The 21,154-nt window shown below is 46.5% G+C and overlaps 1 protein-coding gene across 2 annotated transcripts in view; it reads left to right on the forward strand.

Annotated features, from left to right (window-relative positions):
* Positions 1 to 21,154, forward strand: part of SHISA6 (shisa family member 6) — a 323,762-nt gene that overhangs the window by 13,175 nt on the left and 289,433 nt on the right. For both annotated transcript variants that reach the window (XM_008010386.3, XM_008010387.3), the window contains exon 2: positions 8,670 to 8,830. In XM_008010386.3, coding sequence (XP_008008577.3) covers positions 8,670 to 8,830 — 161 coding nt within the window. The remainder of the gene's footprint in view (positions 1 to 8,669; positions 8,831 to 21,154) is intronic.

The raw sequence follows: 21,154 nt of genomic DNA on the forward strand, positions 1-21,154 counted from the left end.
GCCAAAATTACTTCTTTGACTGGGATCCACTTCCTGGAGCAACTCGGAAGGAGTGTATCATTTCTTTTGCAGGATGGCAAAACGTGTGTTTGAAGATAGCAGTCAAGGCCCACGTTCAGTCTTCCCTTCTCCCGAATAAATAAGCACTCCTGGTTAAGAGTTTGTCCTCATGGGACGTGGGGTCAACTTCACACTGGGGCAGAGGCTGTCCACCCGGAAGTGGGGTTATAATTCTATGGTGAAACCCCAAATGAGATTTCTAAGAGCAGCATGTGGATCTCGGTAATTCAGATGCAACTTAAAGATCTGGTTTCTTCTGGGAAGTTCCTTGGTCTGCAGTCCTACACAGCAGCTTTGCTTTGTGACAGGGATCCATCTCCCACACCACTATGTCAACAGGACAAGAGTGTTTGCCTGTTTTGTTTACACCTGGATTCTAGTGCCTAGAATAGTGCCTGGCACAGAGTAGGTGCTTAAGAAACATAACTGAATGACTGTCTGAATACATGAGTTAAAGTCAGTAGGAATTAAAATGGTCTTTTTTGTGTACCCTTCTGGTATTTGCATTAGTGTGAAGATCCTTGAGTAGGGAAATGACAATGTTTCTAATTATTTTAAAGAAAGAAGAGAAAAGTAGGGAGAGGGAGGAAGGAAAGAAGGAAAGGAAAGGAAGAAAGAAAAAGAGAGGGAAGAAGAAAGAATGAATAACTGAATCTTTTACAGAAAGGGTTGCCCTGGCCAGTTTGATCTGTTTGCCCTTCTGTGCCCCATTAGACTCCTGATTTCTTTTGCTCACACTGTGAATGCCTTCGTTTGCAATGGAGCTTCATCTGGATACTTCTTTGCAGGCTAGTGGAAGCAAATCCATGGGGACCTAGCGGGAAGGAACAGACTGTCTTTGCATTTGGCTCTCAAAGTCCAAGTTCAGGGTTCAGCAGAAACTGGTGCGTGGCCATATGGATTTCCATCCTTAGGCCTAAGTGGGAAATATGGGGCGTGGGTGGTCCCTTCCAGGATGACCCATGGCCACAGCTGTGCCATGTGGCTGCCCCGCCACACCAAGAGTGTTGCCAGTTTGGCATAACTGCACCAGTCTTCTGAGACTCCCCTCTTGTGCTTATGCTTTTATTGTGGTCCTATAGGCTGATCCGATGTAGATATTAGGAGGTTGTAGACATTTGGATTTATTTATTAGTCAAATATTTATGTAGTATTTACAAGGTGCCAGGCTCCTTGTAAGCCTCATAAGTGCTTTACAACTATTACATCATTTAATCTTTATGATAATCCTAAGAGGCAGACATTATTTTCTGCCTCATTATTTTGGCCTTATTTTTTCAACAAGGGCACAGAGCCGCAGGACACTTAAGTAGCTTGCTGACAACCACCAATTGGCCAGCATTCCAACTTAGGCTTTCTGGCTCGAGAATCCCCATGTGTGGCCATTAGGCTGTGCTGCCTGCATGTTGCCTCACCTCTCGGTTTAGGTCTGAGCTCATTGCACATAAAGAAAACAACACCGGTCAGGCACAGTGGCTCACACCTGTAGTCTCAGCACTGTGGGAGGCCGAGGTGGGTGGATTGCCTGAGGTCAGGAGTTCGAGACCAGCCTGGCCAACATGGTGAAACCCCATCTCTACTAAAAATACACAATGTAGCTGGGCATGGTGTCGGAGGCCTTTAATCCCAGCTACTCGGGAAGCTGAGGCAGGAGACTCACTTGAACCAAGAAGGCGGAGGTTACAGTGAGCTGAGATCATGCCGCTGCACTCCAGTCTGGGTAACAGAGGGAGACCCTGTCTCAAAAAACAAAACAAAACAACGCCAACAATCACAAGAATTGTAATGGCAGCAGCAGCAGCCCATTTGCACCTTGTGCACAGGTACAATTTTGAACTCATCTGTCCCCTGGTTGACCATGTGGCTCTGTTACCAAGTCTTGGTAGCATTTTTTGTTTTCCCAGCTTCCAGTAATAATAGGTGCACCTGACACATCTGCGTTTTCAATGAATTCTCAAACAATCCAAGTATTTCTGAAAAGTCTGGGTTTGGTATTGATGCTACCACATTTCTCAGGCCTGGGGAAATTTTCATATGATTCATGGAAGGAATGGAGTATGTGATCATGATGCTGTTAGGATTGAATGGGGCCCCCAGGGGATGCACATCTACTCTCTGCCTGGCTCCCGGCTGGTCTAGCGACAGAGCCAGGACAGGCACCCACTGGGATGGAGCAACTCGCTCGGCTTGCCTGAAAAAACAGGCAGGCCATGCCTTCCCTCACTGAGTCCTGTGATGTTTATTGGCCATGATGAATTTCAATTGTGCTGGGGACAACACAGACCTGCAGAACAGCTCAATGCAGATGCACAGACATTGTTAACACAACAAATGAGATCTCCACAGCCATTCTGAGCCTCTCTGTATGAGGAGAGCAGTCTTGTGCACACACAAAGCCAGCAGCTGTGTTTTTCAAGTGGACTCTGAGAGAACCGGGAATAGGGAAAACTAAATTAAGCCGTTCTCCTTGGTCCATGTTGATTAAAAATACGTTCATTTCAATTGTCCTGGGTACATATTTTAGACAATGGGAACACTGCGACTGTCTGGTAGGTAAGTGTGAGATGCGGTTAAAGAGGACACCAGCAGTTCCTGAGAGGTCATTATCAAGTAAAAGCTCAGGGGCGGATGTGGTGGCTCACGCCTGTAATTCCAGCACTTTGGGGGGCTGAGGGAGGCAGATTGCCTGAGCTTAGGAGTCTGAGACCAGCCTGGGCAACGTGGTGAAACCCTGTCTCTACAGAAATTTAAAAATTAGCTGGATATGATGGTGCTTGCCTGTAGTATCAGCGGAGGCTGAGGTGGGAGGATCGCTTGAACCCAGGAAGTTGAGGCTACAGGGAGCCATGATGTCACCACTGCACTCCAGCCTGGGTGAGTGCGTGAGACTCTCTTTCAAAAAAAAAAAAAAAGAAAGAAAAAAGAAAGAAAAGAAATAAAAAGAAAGGAAGGAAGGCAGGAAGGGAAGAAAGAGGAAAAGCTCAGTATCTGGGACTCAAATAACCAGTATCCTTTATTTAACTGGAATAAAGTATCTGCATTCTACTTTCAAGAGAAATACAAAAGAATTAGCTATCAGAGACTTCCCTAAAGAAAACAAAAACAGAAGGAATTTCCACGATCTGTCTTGTGGTTTTTATATGAACAGTTTCACTTCCTAGACTGTCTACATGTTAACTTAGGTTTTCATCTGTGAAGAGCACTAAAGATTAGACTGATGGCCCTCTCGTGAAGAACCTTGAATTCTTAAAAAAAAAATTAATTATATTCAGTATACTTAATTAGGCAGGAATGCTTTTAGAAAGTTCTTCAAAAACAAGAGCGTTCTCATTAGTCCTTAGGAATAAGAGCATTAACCAGAATAGCTTGTTCACGGAATAGTTCATGTATTTGGCCTTTCATCATACTTATCCAACAGCACCAATTTCTTCCCACCCCGCCAGAAAGAGAAAGGGCATGATTAGGGCTCTACACTATCCAGTTTGCCTTGCATTTGGCGCAGAATAACTTACTGAATAATAGCTGAGCCTGTTTTCTCCTTTCCACAGCATTTAGACAGCTCAGAAATCCAGAGACGTGGCAGAGACGGAAGGTTTCTTTCCATTGCACCACTTCATTGAGCAACAGTATTTACGGGGTCCTCATGGAGGGCATATTGGTTGAGATTTATAAGAATTACCAGGTGAACTAAGGGGCTCTAGGTTCCCCCACTTCATTTGGGAGGACCTAAGTTTGACCATCTGTTCAGTGAATGAAGATTGGGACAAAAGAAAAAAAAAAACCCAAGTTTTCATTTTGATGCTCTTTCACCATACTTGTTTTAAAATTTGAAAACTCCACGAAGTCCAGGGACAACTGAGTACTTCCTACCAGATTTACTGGGAAGAGCTTGGAGGAACAGGGCCCCCACTTCCCACTGGCCTTATGCAGAGCAGGGGTCTGGTGAAGTATGTTGCTGTTCCAGTCAGGATTTCATTTGGCAAAAAAGATAGCTGCTAAAATAGTGTAAAAGGTTGTAGAGCTGTTGGTGTGAATGGCACACTGAGGTGAATAGCACTGAGCAGTTGAGCCACAGCTGAGTTCTCAGGTCTGGGTAGATCTTTGCCCCAATGATTAAACACTCTCTAAAATCTTGTGTTCAGGGACCATTACAGGGACATAGTAGGTGAAGAAAACAAATGTGATGAAGTGGATGGATGGATGGATGGATGGATGGATGGATGGATGGGGTGTTGGATGGAGGGATGATCTTCAATGATGGATGAAGTGTTTTATGGATTGATGGGTAGAGTGTTGGACGAATGGATGAGGGGATGAATTAGGGGCATGGATATAATTTTGGATAGATGGAGGTGGGTGGATGGATGGGATATGGGATAGAAAGTGAGAGGGAAGGATGAATGGTGGGAGGGAGAGATGGATGAAGAGATGGGTGGCTAGATGAATGAATAATCTGGTGGTATATAGTCAGCCCCTGTAGTTTAACCTACCTGTGTTTGGAATCTGAATTCAGCACTTACTAGCTGTGTGACCTTGGGTAACATATATAACCTCTAAAAGTTTTCGTTTTCTGATCAACCAAATAGGGCTACCGATGGCACATCCCTTGTAAGAGCATTCTGAGACATATATGATCCAATGCATGTAAGAACCAGCGTCTGGGACATTGTAATCACTGAATGAATGATAGTCTCTAATATCTCAAGCAGACAAGACTCTGAGGCAAAGTTATGAACAAGGTTTTGTTTGTTTTTCAGTTGTTAAGGGAAATCACTTGCCATTTTAAGAACTAGTTCATATTCTGAATGCAGGTGGCAACACGTTAAAATGTTGACTGGGCCTGGTCCCTGCAGGTGTTGAGATAACTAAGCACTGAGGGAAATTCAGACACGCTTTCATTTCCTCGGGACCACTGACAACAATAACCAAGGTTTTAAGCAAATACGTAATTGGTATTGAACTGAATCACTCATTTACTAATTGTTTCTCCATGCCCAAATATTAACTGGCATTTGCTAAATTAGCCGACCCAGCTGGAGGGACCAGGAGTACTCATTAAAGCTGATGATTTGTAGGAAGTGGAATGTATGTAAGAGACAGTCCCAGTGAACAGAAGGATGCCTGGGCTCAAGTCAGAAGCCTTAGAGTTAAATCCCTGTTCCAATATGCTTTAGTGCTGGAATTAGCCTGAACCTCAGTTCCTTGTTAAAAATTATGATAATAATAGCTGCAAAGGTCACAGGGATAGGATTATGAGACAAGGCAGGTGAATGCATTGAGCAATTATTAAGCACTAGCCAAATGTAAGATGATACTTTTGCTATTCAGGTGATTAATATACAAGACCAAGTACTGAAGGAAGCTTAAGTTTCCTGGCCTCGTCACAGTGACTGTTTTCCCTGATCAGATTTGCTGCCTGATTAATTTACTCTCCCCTGCTTGCCACACACCCGAGAAAGCCAAGAAATACACAGACAGAAGGGAGCATCAAACCTAGGCAATAATCCAGATAATTCAGGCAAAAGAATTCTTTTGTTCCATATATCAGATACTGCAGCCAAAGGGGCTGTGGGTGGGGGAGGGTTGGAAAGAGCACGACCACTAAGGTGGTCTTCACTTCAGATTCCTAAATCAGACACATCTGTCGTCCACATGGGGGATGACAGGGCCCTGCTGACAGCCTGTCCTGTCCTGAGTCCCTCACTTGGCCGTCTGTGTGTCTCTCTCTGTCTGACTCTTTCCCTCCGAATGTCTCTCTCTAACCCCCTTTCCCTGTGTCTTCTGAATCGCATTTTATCTCTGGATTTCACTTTGGTTCTCTGTGGCTTACTCTCCCTCTTGCTCTTCCTGCTGGCTTGCCTGTCCCTCAGACTCTGCCTCCTATCCTCTCTCTGTCTCCTGATGCCTGTCACTTTCACTAATTCTCTTCTCTGAACCTCACCTGCTCTCTCTTGCTTGGGGTTTCAGACCCCCTCTCACTCTCCTTCTGTCTCTTTGGCTCCATCTCCCATTTCTCTCCTCTCTCCACCTGTTTTCTCTCCTCTCTTTCTCTCTGGACCTCTGTCCCCTGTCCCTCCCTTTCTCTCCCTTTCTCTCCCTCTCTGTTTGCTACTGTCTGACTCTCCCTACTGTCTTCTCTCAGATGCTGGAAGCTGCTGCCCACTCTTTTACAAAATCTGCCGTGCGGTTCCTCAGTGACCAATTTTCTTTCCTACGGTTAGAAAGTAGCTCAGGCCTTAACCCATTTCCTCCGGCGTATTCAAATTAATTAGGTGAGACCAGGATCACGCATTTCAGAATTAGAATAATATTTATTGAGCACCCTGGAGAGAAGGGGATGGAAGATGGAGAGGAACCGGAGCAAGGAGGGGGGTCACCAGTGGAGGGAGGGAGAGTAGGCAGAGGTACTCACTCTTAAGGCCACGTGGTCTGGGAATGAGGGCTGCCTTCCTAGTTGCCAGAGGGTACTGGAAAGGAAGGATCCTGGAGAATGGTCACACATGGGTGTGGGAATAGGAGCATTTCCTTAGCTACCATGCACTTTACAACACATGGCATGGTTCCCATCCTTAGGTAGCCTGTCAGGCAGCCCTTGTTTGAGAAACACCTTTTGCTGTACATCCCTCTCTCTTGGCTGTGCTGACCAGCTCAGTGCAGCCCACTGGCCATCAGGAGCCCTCTCCCAGGAGAAGATACATCTCATAGCAGAAGCTGCTTTCTTATTTTCTCACATGACCTGGAGACAGCCCCTGGTAACCACAGTTCTGCTTTCTGTCTTTATGGATTTACCTAACTGGGTATGTTATAGAAACATGATCTTTTACGGTGTACTTCTTTCACTTAGCATGATGTTTTCAAGGTCCATCTGTGTGATAGCATGTATCAGTATGCCTTTTTAAAATGACTGAATAATATTCCATTGTGTGAATATACCACATTTTGTTTTTTCATTCAGCAGTTGATGGACTTTTGGGTTGCATCAACCCTTTGGCTATTATTAATACTGCTGCTTTGAACTTTTGTACACAAGTTTAATACAACATATGTTTTTCATTGTTCTTGGGAATACCTAGGAGTAGATTTGCTGGGCCACATGTTAATTCTGCTTTTAAGGAACATCACAGTTTTGAGGAAGTGCTAAACTGTTTACCAAAGGGATTGCAGGGTTTTCCATTCCCACTAACAGTGTATGAAGGATTAAATTTCTCTACCTCCTTGCCAACTCTTGGTATTATGTGGCTTTTCGGTTATAGCTATCCTAGTGTGTATGAAAGGGTATCTCTGTGATTTATAGTTTTGGGACTAATATCTAGGTATATAATCCATTTTGAGTTAGTTTTTTATGTGGTGTGAGGTAAGGATCCAACTTCCTTCTTTTTCATGTGGTGATCTAGTTGTCCCAGGACCATTTTGTGAAGAAACTATTCTTCCCCCTACAGTTTACTCAGATGCATTTCTAAACTGCTGCAGTTGTCACTTTTCATGGGGCCAGAGTGTTGGAGCTGGACTCCTGGTAAGAGGGAAGCCTTGGGTTGGGCAGGGCCCCACCCCTCAGAGACACCCCTTAGGAAAATGGAAGAGTCTTTGCCTGGCATGTGCAAAATGGAGTGCATTGAGGACTGGGGACCTGGCTCTGAAGTGACAGTATCCAGGTGTAGTCTCTTGTGGCTGTCCGTACTCATCTGTTCCCCACTGCCAGTGGGTATCTCACATGTCATACCCACAGAGGGCGTCCTGTTTGAAAGCAAGTAGGGGAGCAATTCCCCCTGAATTATGAGCCCCTAGATGGGAGGAATTGGGTCCCATTGATCTCTCTCTCTTCAGTGACTAATGCATGCTGAGTCCTCAGTCACTGCATGTTTGGTTGTTGAAGCTGGGCGCTGGGTTAACAAAAGCTGCTTTCTCTTGAGTAGCTGGACCTGTTGCAGGGGAATGGGTCTCTCCTGCTATGGCAGAGTCTCTGCCTGTCTGTCTTTCTTCCTGTGTATTTTTTTCCCTGTGTTTGTGATTGCTCCCTCCTCTGAACTCCAGTTGTCTTGACTGTCTGCACCATTCACGTGTTTTGATTTTTATCTTTTCATCTCCATATCCTGTCCTTGCAGCTCAATCATACCCTTCCTTGATAACAGGAGCTGTGTGTTGTACTTATTTGGGTCTCCAGTATCTAGTACATGATACTTGGTGTGTGGTTTTGGATGATGAAGTGGTCCCCTGATATTAGTGACCTGCTGCTGAATTTGAGGCCGATAGTTTCAGCCCTTCACCATAGTGGCATTCCACTGGCCAACTGCTATAGATACCTGCCTGGCATAGGTGGATATCTGGGGAGCCAGTATTTTGAAAGGCCTCAGAGTTTACTAAAGTGAAATGAATTAAGGAAAGAAACCATAGCCCCAGCCTTTTAGTCTGTACCTCCAGGCATGGTAACCTTTACCCTGTGTCCCCCCCGAGACCAACACCAGATGTAGCTGACTATTGAGAGCTGAACGCTGTCTCTCTCTCTTCTTGCATCTCTGCAAATCAAAGGGCATATGAAAGTAAGCCAACTCCCCTCATGGGTGTGCACACCTGCTCAGTGAATCTCATTATGTGATCTCCTCCTTGTTTAGGGCTCTGGCTGACATCTTAAGACAACAGGGACCAATCCCCATAGCACACTGTGAAAGAGAAACTATCTCGGCTATCGATACCTCTCCCAAAGAGAACACGCCGGTCAGATCATCCTCCAAAAACCACTACACTCCTGTGCGTACGGCCAAGCAGACTCCAGGTAAGTAACAGCTGGGCACCTTGATTATTTGCTGAGGCTGGTGAGAGGTTTCAAGATGTTTCTGCTCTGGTGGGGCAGGTTGTGGACATATGATGGTCAGAGGAGCGACTCTCTGATGGACAGGCAGGCTTGCAAAAGATTTTTGGGACTCTCTCCCTGGGGTGAGTTTGGAATGGGCAAGACTGTTGCTGGTCAGTGTCTGGGCTGGATGAGAACTGACAATTTCAGGCACGCGTGACCTAGTGAGTGGCTGGTATAAAGGAGCTTGCAGCATCCATAGCAGGGTATGGCCATCCATTCACCCATGTGGTGGGAAACTTTAGGCTGAGTAGGATGCTAGATATGTGACAATAAATTACTGTACCCGACTGTAGAACCTGCTCAACTACTGGGATCTCAAAGAGCTCCTTCCTGAGGATGAGAATTAACATCTGTATTTTTGCGTATCCTTTTCCTGTGCTCTGTAGATTCCCTGGATGTATGATGAGTTGCCATAAAATAACAATATGCCTTCTACTTTTTGTACTTATCATTGCTATAACTGTGAAGAAAATGGCAGGGCTTATTTTCCTCGTCATACGGGTCGATATATGAAGCTCAAGGAACTTTAGTAACTTGAACAAGGTCACTGAGATGTTAATAATAATTAAAAAATCAGTAATAACAGTAATATAACCTAAATATTTATTGGAATCTTGTTCTGTGCCAAGAGTCATGCTGAGCCTTTTATGTATATTTTCTTATTTATTCTCCACAGCAATCTTAGAAATACTTATATTGTCCCCATTTTGTGTGAGGAATGGAAAGGCTAAGTAACTTTCCCAAGGTTACGTGATTAGTAAGAGAGAAAAACAAGATTCAAGCCAAGGCAAATAATTAACGATAGTAAGAACTAGGAAACCATAATATCCTTACCCAGTTAAGGGTATGAATCCAAAATATCTAAGTGGACAGTCTCCTTACAAGTACAGCTTGGGAAGTCATCTCTTGTAGTGAGTGTTTCCAGATAGCCTCTTACTGGTACTAATCCTAGTCCCAGAGAAAGCTTTTACTTTGATACTTGGATCTGAAATCTTCACATCTATGGCAATGTGATCTGAACTAAGCCTGCAATAAGGATATATAACCACTAGGTGACAGTGGGTGTGACCAAATCCAAACTATAGCAAAGGTGCTGATGAGATCAAATTTATTTTCCAGTCATTCTTTATTTTTCTTAAATTTATTAAGTCAGAAACCTAATATTTGCTTTTAAAATAGCATCCTTAAATCTGAGAGCCTAATAAAAGAGGATGACACTCCCTCCTGAGAAATACAAATACATATACATATTCATATTCATCCAACAGTTTGTATATGATTTAAGGGAATTAATAGATTCATCCAAAGTTAAAAATCCTGGCTGTAAAGGTAAAGATGGGGACTCCACATTTGCAAAATGTCTAAGATGCATTTTCAGCTTTAACACCATAGATCCTTAAAACATAAGCAATAGAAGGAATCTTGGCAAAAACATCTGGACCAGTGGTCATCTACATGGATGCATTTTAGAATCACCTGAGGAGGTCTTAAAAATGCTGATGCCTGGGCTCCACAGAATCACCAGAATTTCTAGGGATGGTGTTGGCATCACGTTAGTATTTTAAACAATCTCCCCAAGGTGATTCTAACATGTGTCTAGTGGTGAGAATCACTGGTTCTGAAGGATTCCTTCATCTTATGAGTGAAGACACTGAAAACCTAAGCCAGTGGTTCTCAAACTTGGCTGCACATTGGAATCAAGTGGGGATCTTTAAAAATTAAGGATGCCTCGGCCCCACCCCCAGAGACTGATTGAATTGATGTAGAAGTGTGGTCTGAGAATGGAGGTGGGTGGGGGCTGGTGGCTAACACTTCCCAGGTGATTCTAATGTGGAACTAAGTTTGAGAGTCACTGGGCGTGGGAGTTGCATAGAGACACCGTTGTAGCTAATCCTTTTTGTCACTGATCACTGTTGAATCCAACTCTGGTATTATCACCACCTTTGAGTAGTATATTTTGATTTTTCCAAGGATTCATCCTTTGAAGTCAGTCTCCACCAGAACCTTGTTGTGACTCTGAAACTTCAGGTCACTCTGGCATCAAAAGCACCCCTGGTTGTTTATCTTCCCCTCTCTCTGTTTGGGTTTTCTTTGTCTCATTCTCAAGCGAGCTGGTTCCCCACTGCTGAATTCAGACTGATTAGGTGGACAGTCTGGATTTGCCCTTAAATACCCTTCACAGAGCTGGAAGATTTGTCATTTCTTCTGGTTTCTATATACCTCGTCTCTTCTAGTGAGCTGAGAAGGAAAGCTTCCAGTTACATGATTCACTTCTATGTTTCAAGAAATTCTCCTCCTGTATTTCTCAAATTGGAACTCTTCACTTTGCGCTTGGAGATGGGAATAGTATCCTGGCCCAGAAAGCATTCTCAGTTGTGATGCTTAAATTTAAAAGCAATTTCATCACAAGCTGCAGCTTCTACAGATTATAATGGACACAATGCTTTTCCAAACAGTTGATCCTTTGCCACAAAATATTGCAGTTTGAGCAGAAGTTGAACAGAACTTTGCGTAAGTGTTCAGGGTGGAAATTTACCATAATTTTGACACTCATCGAATCAACAAACCATCAGTTGTAGGAGTATGGTAGTAAGTTTTTAGGGGGCTATTAAGGAAGATATCCAGCAACACCAGTAGGCATCAGAGCATATGAGTAACTTTGATACTCAAGATGGTTTTGGTGGGTCAGCCACATCAGCATCACCTGAGAGCTTGTGGGAAATGCAGAATCCCAGACTCTACCTCTCCTGCTGAATGAGAACCTGTAATTTGGTGAAATCGCTTAGCAATTAGAGTTCGAGAAGCACCGGGACAGCTTGAGCATTTAAGTATCTTCCTCAGTTTGCCTTTTGGCCCTGTCTCTTACTATGTATGTGATATTGGGCAAGATTCTTAGTCTTTCCAAGTTTCTTTGTCTGCTATTGAAGCCGATCGTACCTGTAGGCCAGAGTTGTTTTAATTGTATAATGAGTTAAACCAAGTAAAGCACTGAAGACAGGTCCCCATACAGAGCAAACACTGACTGTTAGCCATGATCAGGCTATGGAGGCACATCCACAGCTCATGGAAGATGAATCACGTTAATGAAAGAACCAAAGGCAATGCATTGGTGTCCTTAGACCAGGCAGGGTCCATGGGATTGTGTCTGGGATGAAGGTCCCTGGACTCAAGCCTTCCTGTGGTTGGCTGCTGTCTGAGGCACATCCTCTGGGGATGAAAGTAATTTGTGGGGCTTGGTCAGGGTTTTGGACATCAAAAGCACATGCTTGATTGGTTTGGGATGTGGGTTGAGAGTCCTGCAGTAATAATGAAAACAATAATAGCACAAGTACCACAGATTGAGAACTTACTATGTATTGGGTACTCTGCTAGGCACTTTATGCATAATAGCGAATGGATCCTGTACCATTTCTTAGATGTGAAAGTTTCTAATCCCACATTAGCAGAAAAATCCTGTCCCCTTCTATAAGAGCCTTTTACTCCAACTCTTCCAGGAAGCCCCTTTCCAGCTTTAAAGATTGCCACATACGGGACACTTGGTTGGAATGTAGAAAACCAATGAACCCTGCTTTCATCCCTTAACCCTCAAAGCTGGCTGCCTGCAGACCCTTGCTACTCAAAGTGTGGTCCATGGACCAGCAGCAACTGCATTCCATTGGAACTTATTAGAAATGCAGAATCTTGGGCTCTTCCCCATACCTACGGAATCTGAAGCTGCATTCAAGATCCTCAGAGGATTTGTACACATGATAAAGTTGAAGAAGACCTCTTTTAGCTCAGTGATTCTCAGCCCTGGTCACACATTGGAGTTGTGTGGGGAATTCTGAAAATACCAATGCCTGCCCCCATCCCAAAGATTCTGATTTACTTGGTCTATAGTAGGACCTGGCATTGATATTTAAAAAAGAAACAAACAAAAACAAACTTCCCACGTGGTTCTCCAGTCCAGAAAACTTTGCAAACTGAGCTCTTAAAGTTTTGAGGGAACTGGAAGAAAGCCGTCAAATAAGGAAGAGATTCTTTGAAGATTATTGAATGTAGGTTCACATCAAGATCTGCAAGATGGAGACTGGCTAGGCAGAGTGAGTGTGGCTGTCGTAACCAGTCCTCTCCTCAACAGGTGGGGCCGAAGGGAGTGGAAGACTCAGGCTCATCTGAGAGAGGCAGGGGGTCAGTATGGAGCTTCGAATGGAGACCCCTGGGCAAAAGCAGGCATAAGTAGAAATAAAAAGCTTGTTTAAGGGACCAAGTGGTGTCATGAAGAGATGCACCATACCGAGCATTGCAGTTCCCTGAGTCCAGCACCTTAGAGGCTTGCTGTGGGCTCGCTTTTCATAGATGGGAAGTAGGAGAGACTTAGCATGTTTGCCTCACCTCACCCCCTCCTAAGGAGCCTGTCCTGGGACATCTGGGGAGAGTGGGGTACCCATTCCTGGCAGTAGTAATGAGATCGTGTGCTGAGGTTACAGAATGTTGATATCCAGATTCACTTTATCAAGAGTGACATCATTTGGAGACAATAAATATTCATGCCCATCTACATACCACTGTGAGTTGTATAAAAGAACAGCCAGTCATCCTGCCTGTTGTCAAAGCCATATCCATTAATGGCAGACAAAGGGAGCCAAGGGTCATGACTCTCTAAGCTTCATGGAGACCCAGAATGAAGGCTGAACAGGTGGCAGAGGGGCACTCTGCCACAGCCCTGCATGCCCTGGCTCCCATCCATCCCCCCATGCCTCTCTGACCTCAACCCCTACTACCTTCTGCGTCCCTCCCAGGCTCCAGACACGCTAGTCTTCTCCAGACACGCTGTTTCTTCTCATGCCGTTTGTATTCTTGCATTGAGATGTTTCCCCCTCTCTGTTCCTGTAGCCTCAAATTTTCTAGCACTAGGTATTTGTTTTGTGGAATCTTGCTCAAACAGCACTGTTCCTAACCTTCTCCTCTGTTACCATCTCTGGCTTTACTTTTCTTAGAGTACTTACATCATCTAACATCATACATTTGTCAGTTCATGTGTTTATTATCTGTCCCCATCAGAATTCAAGCCCCAGGTACACAAGGGTTTTCTTTTCCTATCATCATGGTATCCTAGGACCAAGAACATCACTTGGAAGATCCTAGTTGCTCAAGAGCTGTTTGTTCAGGGAATGAATGAAGGATGACATAGTCCTTGACTTGGATGGGCATAGGATCCAAGCACAGGCACTGGTTATGCAGCTGCATACTGAAGACTGCACCCCATGTAGCAGCCCTCTCTGTAAAGTAAGTATGGTGTCCATCCCTTAGCGCAGAGGCTGATCACCAGCCAGCTGTTTGAGCCAGAAGATCCTGGAGTCCAGTGCCCAGGTTTTTTTTTTTTTTTTTTTTTTTTTTTTTTTAATGAAGTCTTGCTCTGTCACCCAGGTTGGAGTGCAGTGCCGCAATCTCAGCCCACTGCAACCTCTGCCTCCCAGGTTCAAGTGATTCTCCTGCCTCAGCCTCCCAAGTAGCTGGGACTACAGGCACCCGCCACCACACCCGGCTAGTTTTTGCAGTTTTAGTAGAGACAGGGTTTCACTATGTTGACCAGGATGGTCTCCATCTCTTGACCTCATGATCCACCCGCCTCGGACTCCCAAAGTGCTGGGATTACAGGTGTGAACCACTGCGCCCGGCCTGACCAGGCTTCTTACCGAGCCCCATGGCCCCTCTCCTCCTGTCTGGGGCTGACCCAGAACTCCACGGGTCAGTGCAGCCAGGAACTGGGAGCTTTGCTTCCATGGCTGGGCCCAGAAGACTATTATCCAGGGTGCCGTCCCAGTTCTTTACACCCTGCTAAGAAAGCGTGGGTGCCTTGGAAGCCCAGGCAGCCCAGAGAGTCCCTGTTCCCAGGGACAGGTTTAGGGCCACCCATGAAGCCGGAAAACCTGGGTTGTGCAGCTGAGCTGGGAAACTTCTGGTGAGTCTCAGCTTCTCGTAGGAAGTAGGACTTTTCTTTTCTCAGTCGTCCCCAAAAGAAACAGAACTGTTGTTCTAGAGGAGTCTGAGATGATAGCCTCATAAGGTTTTGGAGCTCTATGGAGATGGTGAGATTAGCTGGCCAGAATTATGCTTGGCCTGTGAGGAAACTGAGACACACAGGGGTCACTTAAGTGGGAGGTGACATAAATATAGATAGAAAGCAATCAAAGCGCATCTGACACAAGAGCAAGACAATTTTAAGTCTTCACTGTCCTATATATTGGTTCCTAGCTACATGTGGCTGTCAAGCACTGATTGTTAAAATTAATTTTACCTATTTATTTTTATTTTGTAAGTTTTTATGTTTTTAGAGACAGAGGCTTGCTCTGCCATCCAGGCTGGAGTGCGGTGGTGCAATCTTGGCTCACTGCAGCCTCCATCTCCTGGGTTCAAGAGATTCTCCTGCCTCAGTCTCCTGAGTAGCTGGGATTACAGGTGTGCGCCACCACACCTGGCTCATTTTTGTGTTTTTATTAGAGACGGGCTTTCACCATGTTGGTCAGGCTGGTCTTGAACTCCTGAGCTTGTGATCTGCCCGCCTTGGCCTCCCAAAGTACTGGGATGACAGGCATGAGCTGACGTGCTTGGCAAGGAGTTTATTTAAGTGTGATGATCTGATTTCTGTTTTCTGATTGCCCAGTAGTGAACACCACAGGTTAATGAGAGAACTTTCTATGACTTTCTCTGACTTCTCTTTCCACAGGAAGACACCCTCCTATAGAGGGGGCAAGATGATGCAGAAAGAGCATGTAGGTTTCACAGTAAGACAAACCAAAGACCAAATTGCCCCTTGGTTTGGACAGCCTGGACCTTAGTCCAGGGCTCTTAAGTAGGAGTTGGCAAACGTTTTCTGGAAAGGGTTGGATCGTCAATATTTTAGGCTCTGCAGGCCATAAGATCTCTATGGCAACTATCCAGTTCTGCCCTTGAAGCACAAGAGCAGCCATAGATGATAAGTAAATGAATGGATGTGTGTTTTCATAAAATTTGGACATGTTTCCATAAAATGTCATTTACAGTAGCAGGTAATGGGCAGGGTTTGGCCTGTGGGCTCTAGTTTGTCAACCCCTCTCTGAAAGTCCCAGCCATCTTCCATGCAGCATTTCCTTCCACGTGGAATGCGGCCAGAGACACGTCCCTCTCTGGGATTCCATAGGGGAATGGATGGCAAACACAGATCTGTGAGCCCAGGAGGTGCCCTGTCAGTGTCAGGTCCCATTCCCCTCTTCCCTTCCCTGAGACTCGAGCCAAGGTATTGCTTGATTCGGATTTTATAGCTGGTTGAACCAAGGCTCGTGAGGGCTGATGAATGAATCATGTTGCAGTGGGGCCCAGGGTCTCCAGGGTGCAAATGGAGAGGTAGCAGGTGTAGACAACTGTTTTGCAAAGCTTAGCTGTCGGGGAGAGAAGAGGTGGGGAGGCTGTCAAATGGAGGGTAGGCTCATCCTATGTGAGGGGTGAAGGGTGGGGGGAAACATGAAAACATGCCCATGCTGGAGGAACAGAGCTGGTAGAGAAGGGTATGGAGGGGAGGGGTGCAGGAAGAGAGGGACCTGGGCAGACTTTGGCTCTCCTCAACCCTGACCTTCTCGGTGACTGTTTTCTATCACTTAGGTGATGAGGTTGAAAGCATGATTATTAAATTTACAAGTGACGTATCCCTGGGAGGGATGGTCAGCCTATCCTCAGATGATGACAGACTCAGGGTTCAACATGTCTTGCAGGGCACAGATACCCCAAGTTCCATTTTATTTATTTACTTTTTTATTTTGAGACGGAGTTTCACTCTTGTCACCCAGGCTAGAGTTCAGTGGCGCCATCTCAGCTCACTGCAACCTCTGCCTGCTAGCTTCAAGCGGTTCTCCTGCCTCAGCCTCCAGAGTAGCTGGAATTACAGGTGCCCACCACCACGCCTGGCTAATTTTTTTTTCTTTCTTTTTATTTTTATTTTTTTGTATTTTTAGCAGAGACAGAGTTTCACCATGCTGGCCAGGCTGGTCTCAAACTCCTGACCTCAGGTGATCTGCCCGCTTCAGCCTCCCAAAATGCTGGGATTACAGGCATGAGCTACTGTACCCGGCCCCATTTTCCATTTAACAAGACCCCCTCTACTGGCCAAAGCTCACCTTCCCTTCTGTGCCTGGGACGCCATCTGTTCCTGGTCCAGAGAACCTTGCTCCTCGGACTTCCACCTTTCCCCTCCTGCGCGCTTCTGTAGCAGCTCTGCTCCTCCAGCCTGGGGATATGTTCAGCCTCTTTACCCTCACAAAGGATGAGCCCACCCTCCGTTTCACACTCTCCCCGTCTCTTCTCCCAGCGACAGCCAGCCGAGCTTTGCAAAACACTTATCTACACCTGCTGCCTCTCCATCAGCTCCCCTTACCTCCTCCTCAGCCCATCTCCTGCGTTCCAGGCAACCTCCTTCCCACAGTTTTGGGGGATTCTGGGAAGAGCTTCTTTTTTGTCTCTGCCATCAGAAGCTCTGCCACTCCTTCCGCGGACACCAAAGCTCTGCCCACTCAAACACATTTGGGTCCTTATGGGGATGCACTCTCTGTCTTGTACAGCTCCCCAGCCATGCTCTGCTCTTTGCTTGGTCTGGAATGTTCTCTTTTCGTTCACTTTCCCACAGCCTAGCCTGCTCTTCCTTATCTCCCAGGCCCCCACATGGCTCTCACTTCCCTGGCTCCCTGCCTGGGGGCGTTTCTCTGCTGGTCCTTGGTGGCACCCTGGGCTCCTCCGTCCTTGCAGAGACACAGTGGAGGGGGCTGACTAGGAGTGTTGGCCCCAATTTGGAGCCCTGTTCTGCCTTCACTAGCTGGAAGTAGGGCTTGATCATTTTACTTAACCTTCCATGCCTCAGTTTTCCTGGTCTGTAAACTGGGTATAAACTCTCCTGCTTGTGTTGTTGTGAAGATTGACTTAACCATCTCTGGGCTGTCTGGTTCCTCTAAAGTGTGTCTGGTATCAGCATAGCTCACCTGACAATCTCCAATCCCTGGCTCAGAGCCTGGCATACTCAGGCTGCCCAGTAAATACTCACAAAGTGACTAGCATGATGCAAACCCCATATTTGGGTCAGAAGTCCCAGTAAGTCCCACGGGGAACAGTAGGTCATATGAGAGAGTCACGAGGGTTTAGGATGAATGAACAGAGCAAGTTGAGAGCTCTGGAAACAGCTATGTCTTTAGGCTGCATTGAAACAACCTGGAATCCAGATCCAAGGGGGTGGCATGCCAGCTGTTTTCATGGCTGGAGTGTTTGTCTACACTTCTCGTTTGCTGCAGTGCATTTATCTAGGGCCATGGGGAGGACGCCAGAGGCAGCCACTCTTGCTCAGCACAAGGGCAGGCGTTCTCCTGATGTGAGCCCCTCTGCTCCAGATCAGGCCACCTTGCCATGCAACAAGCTGCTCACTCTGTGATGATTTGAAGCAGAGGAGGGGAGCAACATGGGCATTTCCAGCTTGAGAGGAAGGCTGGCCTAGCAACTTCCAAGGTCCGACTTTTCGCATGTCATCATAGAAACCGTAGCTGGGGTTTGTTGAGGGCTGAGTGTCCAGGCCCTGGGCTAGGAGCCTTCCTTGTCATAGTCCTCGTGTGGACACTGTTCCCCTCCCAGTAGATAGGAGGCTACAGCAACATGGAGTGATGGGCACCCTGCCCGCAGGTGCACGACTTGTCGATGTCAGGGTATGGGGTCTGACCTAGGCAGCTCAATATTCAGGACTGACTGGCTACACTTCTCTTGGGATTCTGTGACTCAGGGTCAGAGCCCAGGTGAAACTTATGGCCAAATCACCATTCTGTTCTCAGTGCCAGGCTTGTCCTGAGAGGAAGCATTAATTCCTCATTTTATGCCATTCAGAAAGTGAGTGCTGCCGGGCGCAGTGGCTCAAGCCTGTAATCCCAGCACTTTGGGAGGCCGAGACGGGCGGATCACGAGGTCAGGAGATCGAGACCATCCTGGCTAACACGGTGAAACCCCGTCTCTAATACAAAAAACTAGCCGGACGAGGTGGCGGGCGCCTGTAGTCCCAGCTACTCGGGAGGCTGAGGCAGGAGAATGGCGTAAACCCAGGAGGCGGAGCTTGCAGTGAGCTGAGATCCGGCCACTGCACTCGAGCCTGGGCGACAGAGTGAGACTCTGTCTCAAAAAAAAAAAAAAAAAAAGAAAGTGAGTGCTAAGCACTTGTGTTCTTATCCTGGGAGATAAGTGGCTTTTCCCAGCATAGGATTGCCTTAAGGACGGGTGTGCCCAGAAGCAAAGCTTCCCAGAAGCCAGAGGGGCTGCCCTTGTGATGGTGGGACCAGCTATGCCCAGCATATCCCACTCTTAGGGCTTCGTCCTGCCTGGTTGCTGCACAGGCTTGGCCAGATAGGACCCCATCCCCTGCCCCTCCCACCAAGGAGGAAGCCCGAGTTGGGGCAGATAGAGCCTGCTCTCCCCACGTGGCCGGGGGAGAAAGGAGAACCCCTGAGCTGGCTCACTAATCACTCACCACCACGCCCAGGGAGCCAGAGGGTTTAGAATATGGCCGGGCTGTTCCCAAAATGAGGTGCCGGTGAGAGCAAAAGCCAGAGCACGGAGGACAGGGTTAGAATTCGCAATTACCTCCATGAGTTGGCAAAACGAAGGAAGCAACAGAGCGAGGTGCAGTGACAAGAGCAAAAGGGTACTGGGCAAGGGCGGCCCTGAGCAGCAGGACACGAGGGAGAGCAGCCATGTGCCCCTGGCCCCCAGGGATGTGGAACGTGGGAGCTCTCGCCAGGAGGGAGAGCCTGGCCTCCATCTGAGTGGCCTTTAGTGGTCTTTTCCTCAGAGGCTTAATGTCCATAGGCTATTTGAGAAACCAAAGATGGAGGAGGAGACGGCATGGAGGCATCCCTAACTAGATGTGACACACCAACTGTGTGCTGAACACTTGGTTAGGGCCTACAGGAGCTGGAAGGTGGATTAGACACAATCCTGGCCTCAGGAGCTTAAATCCAGGCTCAGGAAGTTGAGACAACACAAGAAGATAATTGACCCTACAGATGCCCCTCCAGAATTATAGGCCACATGCTCAGAACGCTCAGAGAGAGGTTGTGTGGTCGGGCGAGCATCACCGAGTGCTTGAAGGGCAGGTAAGATTGAATGGGTGAGGAAGAGGGTGGAGGGTACTCCTGGAGGATGGAAAACTGGGGTCCACAGGAGCCTGGAGAACAGTGATGCGTAAGAGACTAAAGGTTTGCAGAAGGGCACAGTGATCAATTCCTTTGGAAGGATTGGTTGTGGCTTTTCTGTAAACAGACAGGAGTGATTAAAGATTTAGGACAACAGCCAGGAAGGAACTGGAACTCTGTGTTCTAGTGGGGAAGGCTGCTCTGAGCAGGAGGAATTTTTTTTTTTTTCCATTAAACATATGGACTGTGTCCCTGGCAGGGTAGAAGATGTGTGGGAGCGGGTAGGGGTCCCTGCTGTGGAGGTGGCAGATGACTGAGTTGTTCTAATGGCGTGGGAATGGGGCAAGGTTGGACCCTCCAACGGGGGTTGGAGAGGAGGCTTTTGGGGGTCTACAGTGACAAACCAACAGAGGAGGAGGTATGAGGAGCACAGTTCGTTAGCAGCACCTTGAGAGCCAGAGGAGAAGGATGGCAAGATGGGACTCCAGATTCATGGATTCCTTCATTCATTCAAAAGTGATTTTGGTCCTTTATTGGATGTCAGACATCAGCAATATAGTGAACAAAACAAAGTCCCCAGTCTCATGCTGTTTACATTCAGCTAGAGGTGGCAGAAAATAAACCCACAGACATATACTTGAAATCAGGCAATAAGGCTTTGAAGAGAAAGAGAGCAAGAAAAGAAAGTAGGAAGTGATGAGAAGTGAGAGGAAGTCACCTGATTTGAAGAAGGACCACTGAAGCCGAGACTCAAATGATTGAGCCATGTGTGATCATCTGGAGAAAGGGTGTTTAGGGCAGAAGTGAAATCCTGCTTGGTATGAAAAAGAGACGAGAGCGGCTGGAGTAGAGAAAACCGGGATAGAAACATGTTAAGGGCTAGAAGTCAGAGATGGGGGGCCTGTAGTCACACTACATCTTGAGTTTCATTCTGGATGTCATGGGAGTTCTTGTAGGGCTTATAGGAGAGCAGAGATAGGATCTGACATGTGGTTTTTATAATCATTCTGGCCACCATCTTGAGACTAGATTCTGTTATTTATTTATTTATTTATTTATTTTTTGAGATGGA

Source organism: Chlorocebus sabaeus, chromosome 16 (genome assembly GCF_047675955.1).
Source record: "Chlorocebus sabaeus isolate Y175 chromosome 16, mChlSab1.0.hap1, whole genome shotgun sequence".
NCBI classification, from domain to species: domain Eukaryota; kingdom Metazoa; phylum Chordata; class Mammalia; order Primates; family Cercopithecidae; genus Chlorocebus; species Chlorocebus sabaeus.